Source organism: Periplaneta americana, chromosome 8 (assembly GCF_040183065.1).
Source record: "Periplaneta americana isolate PAMFEO1 chromosome 8, P.americana_PAMFEO1_priV1, whole genome shotgun sequence".
Lineage (NCBI taxonomy): Eukaryota > Metazoa > Arthropoda > Insecta > Blattodea > Blattidae > Periplaneta > Periplaneta americana.
In genome coordinates, this window is record NC_091124.1 from 142365089 (window position 1) to 142376789 (window position 11701).

General features: G+C 34.5%; 1 protein-coding gene across 9 annotated transcripts in view; it reads right to left on the minus strand.

Moving 5' to 3' along the window:
- Positions 1-320: 320 nt before the first annotated feature.
- Blos3 (Biogenesis of lysosome-related organelles complex 1, subunit 3) overlaps positions 321-11701 on the minus strand; it is a 70343-nt gene continuing 58962 nt past the window's right edge. For 6 of the 9 annotated variants that reach the window (XM_069833766.1, XM_069833755.1, XM_069833760.1 and 3 more), the window contains one exon: positions 1960-4122. In XM_069833766.1, the coding sequence (XP_069689867.1) occupies positions 3991-4122 (132 nt within the window). In that variant the 3' untranslated portion in view covers positions 1960-3990. The other 3 variants (XM_069833758.1, XM_069833756.1, XM_069833764.1) reach the window with 3 other exon arrangements.

Here is an 11701-nt window from a genome sequence, read left to right on the forward strand (position 1 = left end):
TACATTGTTAAGCAGCACGTCGCGCACTCGTTTTTTTTTTTCGCCTCTTTAAAACTATCGCAGGGCTGACAGTATTCCTTTCAACAATAGAATGAATTGGTTTATATTTTAACAGCAAAATTGAAACTGACTGTCATCATTGCATGCATTTATTCGGTTCGTGTGTTTCATGGTGGTTTGTTGTAATATTCGTTATGCCTGAAGACAAAAGTTCAAGTAGTACTCTTCTGAAAAGCTGGATTGATGGAGAAAAGACTTTAATATCAGACGGAAAACATTTATTTTGTCAAGTTTGTTCGAAGAAAGTAAGCTTTTGCACTTTTTAAAAATATTTATTCACAAACACGTTTAATTATTTTATTTACAAAGACACATTATATTACATACAGTTGTGTATTTTAAAGTTTAATAATGTTTTAATTAATAGGTGAACTGCACAAAAAAGTTCCAAGTGGATTAGCATTTGCAGACTGTCTCTCACATAAAAAATGCAACGAAAAACAATTATCAGCCTTTGCTTAATTTGAATCCAAAACAAACTGAAAATGATACATTTAGTGCAAACTTTTGTGAAGCCCTAGTAGCAGCTAATATACCTTGGAGGAAACTGAACAATCCATTACTTCACGGATTTTTGCAGAAATACACTAAAAGGCAAATTCCTGGTGACTCCACATTGAGAAGGAATTACTTGGATCCACTTTATGAAAAAGTAAGTTCAGTTATTTAATAACATTTATTAAAGTTAATTGCTTAAAACATTTGTGTAATTGATGTGTAGGCCTACTTTAAAATAATTGTTTTCATAACTATTAAAAATAAATTATATTTTAGGTTCTCCAAGAAATTAGAAACGACATAGAAGATTCACTTATTTGGGTTTCTGTGGATGAAACTACAAATTCCTGTGGGAGGTATGTAGCTAATGTAGTTGTGGGGAAAATGAACTCCATAAACACTGGATCTCCTCATCTGATTATGTGCACTGTCTTAGAAAAAAAACAATCATGCTACCATTGCAAGGACAATGAGAGATGCATTGCGTAAGTATATTATCCTGAAAATGACTGAAAAAAAAAATAGAGATATCAGAGAATGACTTGAGTGTAAATTTTCATTTGTTTTTAGGTTTACTCTGGCCAGACAAAGAACATGAAGAGAGATTCTTGGCATTCTTAAATGACAGTGCAGCATATATGCTGAAAGCAATGGGAGCACTTCAAGTTTTCTACCCCAAAATGATCCACATTATTTGCATTGTGCTGCTGAAAAGATTCGTTCACAGCATCCTAAGGCTAACAATTTGATTTCTTTGGTTAAAAAGGTGTTTGTAAAGATTCCAGCAAGGACTGCATTGTTCAAAGAAGAACTACCAGAAATTCACTTCCACCAGACCCTATATTAACTAGATGGGGAACATGGATCAATGCTGCACTCTACTACTCTTCGCATATTGAAGATATTAAGAAGGTTGGTATTCTGAGTTATCTAATTTCATCATTTGCCATTTGCAGGTCTGTTATGGTCTCGTGCCACCTATTTTTGGGTCTTCCAGTTATCTAATTTAAGTTTAAATATTTGTGTTTTTCATTGATGCATAGATCCAAGTTTCACTCTAAAATACATTTCTATAATTTAAATAGATAAATTATATAAATAAACTAAATAGTAAGGGGTTTTATACACTACATTGTATTTAGTTTACATTTTCCTACTAGATAAACAGCAATTTATTTTTATTGAATTTCGATAATAAATTTCTTGAATATATTGAAATACTAGGAGGCAGGCCTACAATGGTCCTTATTTTCTTCATAATTAATTTATTACATGTTTGTTCTTAGGTGCTTCATTTACTGAATCCAGAAGATGTGGCCTGTATTAATTCAGCAGCAGATGATGTAGGAATTCAAAGTGAACTTTCGTACATAGGTGCACACATCAAGACACTTCCTGAAACAATGACCAAACTTGAGGAATGTGGTCTTCAGTTGACTACTGCAGTGAGTTTGTTGAACACTGTCCTAAGAGGACAGATGCCAAACAAAATGCTCCGTACCTGGTTGCAAAAGCAACTATGATTCAAATAAAACCACTGTTATGTCAGTGTATTTAGATTTCCTTCAGACGAAGAAAGAAAAAAATTATGGCTGAAATATATAGCCTACCATGTGCTGAATGGGTTCACTCTAAAGACAGTGTTGTATGTGAAAAGCATTTCGATGAAACTTCAATACCCCGAACTGAAATATACAAAAATGGAGAAGGCACTAAGCTTACTAAAGAAATTTCTCGCAGCAGGCCAATTCGTTTACCAGGGGCAGTGCCAAGAATATTTCCGTCTTTGACTTCTTACCTGGCAAAACCACTAACGCCAGCAAGAACAGATCCAGAGGTTAGAAGAAGTAAAATATGAGAGGAAAACGAAAAAAGAGCTCAGCAGTTGAAAAATGAAGATTTAATTTAAAACTTTAATGACCTATGCTCAAATTGCAACAAACTGTTATTAGGGAACACATGGAAAATTGAACTGAAAGATGACAGAATATTTTTCTATATTGTAGACTTCTTGGTTATTTCAAAAGTGTGAGTATACAAGTGAATGATAAAAAATGGTGTTATGTGTTTTTATGAATGGTTATATAATTTTGCAAGAGGAATTGAAGGAAATTCTATCTCAAAGCATGAAACTAGAAAGATGGTCCCAGCTACAGTGTGTTTTGAACAAATATGGAGATTGTAATGAACATATAGTTTCACCTAATTCAGTTGTAGAAACAATTAAGAAAAGTATTATCTTAGAAATATCATTGTAGATGCTGATCAAGATCTTGGTAAAAGTTTGCTCTTTCTACTCGAACAGACTGAATTATGTGTTACAAAAAAAAACGACGTTATTTGTATGTTGATTTACGCATTCATGATTTATTACCAGTTGCCTTCATGTTATTCAGTCTTAAGATATAATATTTTATTGATTTTACCGCATGAAAAAATTTACATAAGTTGTCATCATCTTTTACGATATCTCCAAATGATGTTACTCAGAACCATCATTTTATAAAATGTTCAGTAGATAAATTAACGGAAAGGGAGCTATATGTAGCTTTACAGATAGATGAAATTTACATCAAAGCAAGGAATTCATTATAAGGGTGGGACAATTGTTGGTTATGCTAACAACGATGTGTCAGTACAAGCCAAAACAACTTTAGCATTTATCGTATCCTCTGTTTATGACAGTTTCAAAGAAGTATCACTAACACCACTAAGGCAGTGAAATATGAAATATGTAAACATGTTCTTGACATTGTGTTTAAGTGTGGCTTAACTGTTGTGACTATAATAACTGACAACAGTGTACTCAACAGGCAGCTTTTTTCGTGTTTGACCAAGAATTCTGATAATCATCATATGTTTCAGTATCTACATTTTCCTATTTTTCTCATGTATGATACTGTACATATATTAAATAAAATATCAGAAATAATTGGTTGAACCAAAAAGATTCCAACAAAACATTCCTGTTTCCTTCTTTTGATAATGATTCAGATGAAATTTTAAGTGCACAATTTTCAGATGTAGAGGTACTTTACAGGAAAGAAACAAACCAATTGTTGAAAACTGCTCCAAGCCTTTGTCCTTCTAACTTGGAGCGACAAAAAGTTAAATTAGTGATGGATATATTCAGTGAAACAACTCTGTCTGCTATGAGGACAGAATATGGTGAAAACTATGGTATAGTTTTCTTTATTGATAACATTGTGAAGTGGTGGAGTATAATGAATATAAAGAGTTGCTCCAAAGGAGTTGCTAAAAGAAATAAGCTCTGTTATCCTTTTACAGATTTCAATGATGACAGATTTAATTTTTTCACCAAATTCTTGAATTGGTTGGAAAGATGGAAATCTATCAACTCTGTTCATGGAAAACTAACAGCTAACACTCATGCAGCTTTGTATTAAAGTACATACGTAATCTCTGAATTCATCAAATTATCACTGGAATGTAATGATGTTCTACCAGGTAAACTGCCAACAGACAAATTAGAATCTCGCTTTTCTTGTTATCAACAGTTATCAGGATGGAATTATAATATTTCAGTTGCCCAAGCCTTGGAATCTGAAAAAAAAAAAGTTGAGAGTAATGAGTTTTTTAGGCATACGTTCAGCAAAATATGGGTAGCTTAAATTTCACTGTGGCATATTTTCTGATGATGTATCTTCAAATTGTAATAATGACACCGATCTTAATCTAGAACAGTACTCCAGTATTTTAATTGATACATATTTAGAGCCTATGGGGATGCTCTAGAAATACTTTGAACACTACATACAAAATGTTAATACAGCCAGTGCTGACATACTGCAGAGAAATTTTAATTACTTCACCTTTCATAAACGAAATAGAATATGTTCAAAACCAAGCTCTCAGACTCATTACTGGTGGAATCAAAACAACTCCAATAGATTCTGTGAGATTCCTCACTAATATTAACAGCATCAAAATGACAATAGAAGAAAAAGCACTGATTCAATATGAAAAACTAATCAGATTACCAGGAAACAATTGGCATTCATACAGACCTCTATGTAGATTGAAAACTCAAAAAAGTTTCATATCCATTGTTCAGGAATTAAAACAGAAAACCAATATCCCGAATTTAAAAGAAAACTTACAAATTAAACCAAACGCTTTAACTCTATTAAATACAGAATATAATCTAAATTTAACAGAAGAAATACTGAAACCAGAAGTAAATGCTGAAATACTGAAACAATTGTCTTTAGAGACAATTAATATTAGGTACCCTCCACAAAACTGGCTTCATTTATACAGATCTCCAGAGAACAAGGTGCCGGTGCAGGTGTTACGTGCTGTCTCTTCTCACTTTATAGATCTCTTGGATATGGAACAACAAGTTTTGATGGTGAAATCATTGCAATAAGTGAATGTCTCAGGAATCTTGTATGCCACATCAATACATTTAAGAATGCAGTTATATTGTCAGACTCCAAAGCAGCTATTCTATCAATAGTCTCTAAACACACACCTTCATCTCAAACAGCAGAAATAACTAAAATGCTCTCTCAATTAATATCACTCAATAAAAGAATTGTATTCCAATGGATACCATCCCATTGTGGAATCCTGGGAAATGAGAATGTGGATGCTTTAGCAAAGAAGGGCAGCACTGCTACTTACAGACCTGTTACTAAATCTACGTTTTACTCTGTGAAAAGATTTATTAAATCTACATACTTAGACTTTAACAAACAAAATTTGATAACACAATCCCAAGGGAAAAAATGGAACTCTCTGCATCAAAATCCACAGTTAATTCCCGATTTACCACGCAAATCGTCTGTAGCTGCATTTAGATTGGCAACAGGCCATGATTGTTTGGCCAAACACCTGCATAGAATTGGAATATATCAGTCCCCTAACTGCTCATTGTGCAACTCAAACCAAGAAATGGATTCGGAACACCTCAAAATCTGTGCTTCAGTGGCTGGCCATGATAATATCTTTGAAAAATATTGGAGTGCAAGAGGTCAAATGACTTTCTTGTCAAACGCCTGGCATTAGAAAACAACAACAACAACAGAGCCTGTGAATTTGAATGAAAATGTATTAATTTACGTTACTGGTTATTCAGTTCACAAAGCTGTAAAAAATTGAGTTGTGAATTATGCATAGCATTTATTACTGGTGACCATGTAAATGATGAATATTTCAATAATCTCAATCGAAGTGGGTTAACAGTGCCATCAGATTTTGTGTTGTATTTAGGTTTGTTTGTGTGTGCTATTATGCAGAAATTAGTATCTCAAGAGTATGAGAGTATGTTCCTTTGTTGCGGCAGTCAAAAATTACTGCTAACAAAATCGGTGGAACAAGGATCACGTGAGGATATCTGCCCTTGTGGCAAACCAGTGTTCGATATTTGTAAACAAATTGTATCTACCTTGTCTAACATACTACTCAACTTAATGTGATGTTTTCAAGTTCAGTCTGCAGGCCTGCCCTGAGAAGATTTAGACAATAAAATGACTTGTTTTACCGCAATTTTGTATTATTATTATTATTATTATTATTATTATTTGTACAGCTCCTAACAATTATTTCAGGCAATAGTAATGAAGAGTAATATTATCGAGCCTATATGGCGTTAAAAACTGAATTATTTCCTGAATTGTGAGATATTAAGTAGGTATGTGCTGAAATCGTCTTTAATTCGCTCACTGATACATGATTAATGTTTTATGAATATGCATCCAACAAAATTTGAGAATCTAAAGTACTTTTATTTCATGGTAGAATTTAGAAACATTTTACATCCAAGCAGACTAACATGACATGTCGGCCCCTACAAATGCATTGTAGCGGCATTGCCACATTCAGTGCAGTGGCCTTTCAATTAAGTAGGCTATGATAGAGTTCGTTTTTTTTTTTATCATGATGTTGATTTTTACATAAGTTTCAGCCTTATAATATTATATTATACACTGTGTCCGGGACAAAATGTACCAATAAGAAAGTTTAATAACTCGCGTAATAATGGAGATAGGAAAATGAAATTTGCGGCAAATGAAAGAGGGACATTTTAAGTTTTATGTGTGATGTTGGCAACATTTGGTCATTGTTGTTGACATAGCTGTAATTAAAATGGCGTTCACAGTGCAACAAAATGTTCAATGCTGCTATTGGCTTGCCGAATTCAAGTGTCCGAAGATAGTGGAGAGAAGATTTAGACAACAGTGGCCTGAGAAGCAACCACCAGATAGGCACACAATAACAACTTGGCATAGAAAGCTTCTTGAGACCGGTTCTCTTGTAGAGAAAACACCACACGGGAAGAAAGTGACAGACGCGCAAGTCGACAGAATTCAGCAAGCTTTCCAACGGAGCCCGTGTAAGTCTGTTCGCCGTGCCAGCAGGGAACTTGCAATTCCAAAGTCAACTATCCACGATGTTCTGCGCAAGAGGTTACGTCTGCATGCATACAAGATTCAATTGGTTCAAAAGTTGAAACCAAACGACTTGCCTGCACGATATGACTTCGCTAGTGACATGCTGTTGAAAATTGATATTGAAAATGGATATCTGCAGAAGGTCGTGTTTAGTGATGAGTCCACCTTCCACGTATGTGGGATCGTCAACAGGCATAATTGTCGCATCTGGGGATCAGAAAATCCGCATGTAGTGAGGGAATTGGAAAGAGACAGCAGCCCTAAGATTAATGTTTGGTGCGGACTTACACATGAAACTGTGATTGGACCGTTCTTTTTTGTGGAAAACACTATCAATGGAAATGTGTATCTTGATATGCTGCAAAATTACGCCATTCCTCAAATTCCACAGGGATATGTTTTCCAACAAGACGGAGCTCTGCCTCATTATGCATTACATGTTACAGATCACTTGAATGAATGCTTTCCTCAGCGATGGATTGGTCGAGGTGGACCTACAGCATGGCCTCCCAGATCCCCAGACCTAACCCTACTGGACTTCTTTTTTTGGGGATACATAAAAGACATTGTGTACAAGACTGTAGTGGCAGATTTGGAAGATCTGCGTCGGAGAATTGTCACTGCTTGTGCAACTGTCACTCCAGAGATGTTACGAAACACATGGCAAGAACTTGAATATCGCCTGGATATATGTCGTGCTACAAGAGGTGCACATATAGAAGTTTATTAGTGGTCATTCGAAACTTTGGAAGCCCCTTTGTCAATTCCCGCAAACAGCATTTTCATCCATCAATTATTTGGTGAGTTATTAAACTTTCTTATCGGTAAATTTTGTCCCGGACACCCTGTATAATAAGGCTTTTACTTTAAAGTAATATAGGAAGATATTACAATGATTTCTGGTTCCAATTTAGTTATTCTTTTCTTAAAGACAATTAATCAAATTTCACTTGAAGTAGCCAGAGCTTGAATGAGAGGGTTGGAATGATACAGCAAATTTTGAGAAAAGTTATTTGAAATTCTTTTGAAGAAGTTATAAAATGATATCCATCATTCTTGCAGTGGACTCTTCATATGTCATCACTGGTCTTATGACCAATGTATAAAGCCTTACTTTGAGGGGAACTTTAAGATACGGAGATCTAATCAGTGGGTATAAGTGAATAAATCTGGTCAGAGCTTTGTTTCTTGCATATTCTACGTGTTCACTGTAGCACAGATGTTTGTTGAGAATCACTCCCAGATATTTAACTTTATTTTTGTAGTCATTGTTTTCTGAGAATAGACGAAGGCAATGTGTTATTTTTTTATTTATTTATTTATTTTTTTTTTTTTCCTATGGTAAATATGATAGCTTGTGTTTTTTCAATATTTATTTTTACTCTCAAATTTGTAAGCCACATTTCTAGAGCATTGAGTTGTGTTTGTAACTTGATGTGGGCATTGTTGATGTTAAAGTCATTTGTGTAATACACAGAATTGTCTGCATATAATCCTAATTTACAATTAACAGAGCGTGGCATGTCGTGAACATAGACAGAATAGAGATTTGGTGCAATTATGGAACCTTGTGGAACTCCTGAGTGAATGTTCTGAACTGCTGAAAGTTTATTTTCCATTTTAACTTGAAAGGTTCGATCTGAGAGAAAACTGTGAATTATATATATAAGCCCATCGTCTATGGTGAGTACTTGTAGTTTATGGAGAAGACCAGAGTGCCAGACTGTATCAAAAGCTTGAGAGATGTCGAGAAAAACTGCCATTGTATGCTGATCTGTGTGAAAATGATCTTTGATGTGAGTAGTGATTCTTTTTAGCTGATGAGCTGTGGAGTGTTGTTTCTTGAAACCGAACTGCTGATGATGAGTTCTTGATGGTGTCTAAAGAAGGGGAAGTAGACGTCTTGCAATGATTTTTTCTAAAATTTTTCCGGGAATACTTAACAGACTAATAGGTCGTCTGTTATTAGAAATTGTTGGGTTCTTTTTCGGTTTAGGAAATGTAACAATATGAGCATGTTTCCAGAATCTAGGGAAATATTTATGTTGCAAGCATGCGTTATAAATTTTTGTAAGATGTGTAAGGGCCAATTGCAGAAGTTGAGTTAATATTTCAGTTGTGATTTTATCTGGTCTTTTGTTTACTTTCGAAGATTATAGTTTTTACTTCTGTGGGCGAAGTTTGAGCAATATCATGTTTCATGGGAAGACTTAGGAAATTTTGTATTCGAGATTCTATATCATGAACGAATTGTATATTCATTACAGTGTTGTTTGTCTAGAATCTCTGTTCTAAGGAAGTTGCAACGACATTCGCTTTATCAGTTGGTTTGTAATATCTCACTCCATTGTTGTCAACTATTGCTGTACTTGAAATTTTCTTCAATGTGCCTTGTAGTTTCTTACTTAAGGACCAAAGCTGTTCTGGTTTTTCTGTTATTTTTTCAACTGCAGATTCAAACTCTTGTATGCAGTGAGATTTTATTTTTCTTTGGAGAGCTTTATTAAGTCCATTATAGTATTTTTTAGCTTGTGGGTTACCAGTTTCATGCCAATTCTTTCTTGCTTTATGTTTTGCTTTGATAAGGAAGAGAATTTCATTATTTTCTTGCAAATTGAAGTCATGATGATCTATGCAACTGGAAGAATTTCTATAAGTGTCATGGATAGTATCAGCAGAGCGGGTAGAAGAGAAAATGACGATACTTCCACTAGTCCAGCGGTTCGTCGCAGAGCGGCGCTCGCTCTGTTTTCTGTTCTCAGTTTCAGGAGCACTATTCGAGTCAATACAGATGTTTTTAAAAAACCCACTAGATAAAAGTATATTATAGTTTATCACGATATTTTACTTATTTAAAAAATGTAATACTACTACATTAACTACTCTTGAGTTATATCATACACTCCTGAATCGTAAATACGAGTATAATAATCAACAGTAAACTGGAACATTCTGCCAACTTCAGAGAGAAGAACGCAAAAAAAAAAAAAAAAAAAGTACAGCTTCGCAAAACTGAACATTTTTGTGTTGTTGTAAGTACATTTTGACACAAAATTATAGTTTTCGATGTACAAGAAAGTATAATATAATATATCAAATGGGACATTATATTTTCACCAATACTTTTTTACTACTGCTTACCTATTAGTTTCAGTTGTATCTGGTTTATTCGCAACCCAAGGGGAAAAATAAATATTACGTGAAACTCAGACTTATAAATCAAGCTTTGACAGTATATCCATGCAAATGCAAGTTTTGAACTTTTGAGATACCGTATCTAAGTTTTTTTTTTGTTAATAAAAGTAATTTAATAGCATTACGTTAACTATGTAGTTTTATGCCACTTATTGGAGAATATTAAATTAACTATGTTTGCGTTATTACATCCTCATATGTTTGATTAGAAACATCTTGTATTGTGGAATTGTAATAAACAAACTTAATATAATTACAAACCAGATTCAACTGTAGGCCTACACATAAAGCAGAATTATACTTGTTCGGTTACTAAAATAAGTTCTACGTTAATTACAACTAAAGTGTTATTAAAAATAAAATACTAATTTTATTAAACATGTACCTTTACTGAAGTAGAAACTAGATGCTTGCGATTTTTGAGAGCTTGTGGGATGATTTCGCCATTTTTGATGACTGAAGTTCCTTCCAAATTTCCTTGGCCCGGAAAAAGAAGCGACACTTCAAATAATGGAAAATAAGTTTAGGAACTATTTCCTTGGCATGTTCTTCATTGCATCCTAGCGTTGGCACATGAAGTTTGTACTCGATAAGGCTGTCTAGCGTATCATAAAAAATATCACCCCACAAACTATTATTTGACGATATCGAGCTTCCATAATCTTTAATTTTAGTGAAAGCGGAGACATTCTGTTCTCTTAGTGATGCACTGCGAAGCTTATTTACGCAGAACACACAGTCAGTAAATCTGGTTGCTTTATTGACGATATAACCCGCTAAATAATACACAAGACACTCTTTTGCTAACTTGTCACTCTGTGTAAGAGAAGGCAGATTACTTTCCCAATCGTACATTTCAATTGGATTATTGTCAACCACCAATTTATCACTGATTTTCTTCAAGGCGGCGGCTTTACGCTCCTTATTTGTTTCTTCTGTAGCTCTCGCAAGGGTGCGCATTTGACTCATAAAGGAAGTAAGGGGAGGTTCAATTAGGGGTTCACAATTTGCACTTGAAGAGAGCACATTTTTAACTGGAACATAGACAGATTGAAGCATGTGCAGATGTAGAAAGTCTATGGTAGACGGATGATCTTCACAAGATAATGATCTTATAATTCCGAAATGTCGCTCTAGAGGGTCTTGGTTAAATTTTGCTGTCAGAATTATTTAAATCCGCAATTCCATAAGAAGTCGGATATTTCGAGAGTGCTCTGAATTGTTACTCTGAGTGATTCAAGGGTTCTTTCTGAGGCGAACGTGTTCTTTTTACTGTCAATTATGTGTAATATATTTCCTAAAATTTTATGATGGAAGGATCCTTTGTACAGGGCAGAGGAGGGAGTCTTTGAGTTTAGTGCATCTGCAAGGTCATTCATTTGCCTTGTGAATTTTTCTGTTCTTTCACTTTCCTCAAACCCATCACAATTTATGGCCCTAAAAAATTGTATGGACTTTGCCATGCTCACACTAAACAGCTGGAATGCTAGTCTTGCGTTCATTTGCTGGAAGGAAGTAGGGTCAATGTGACT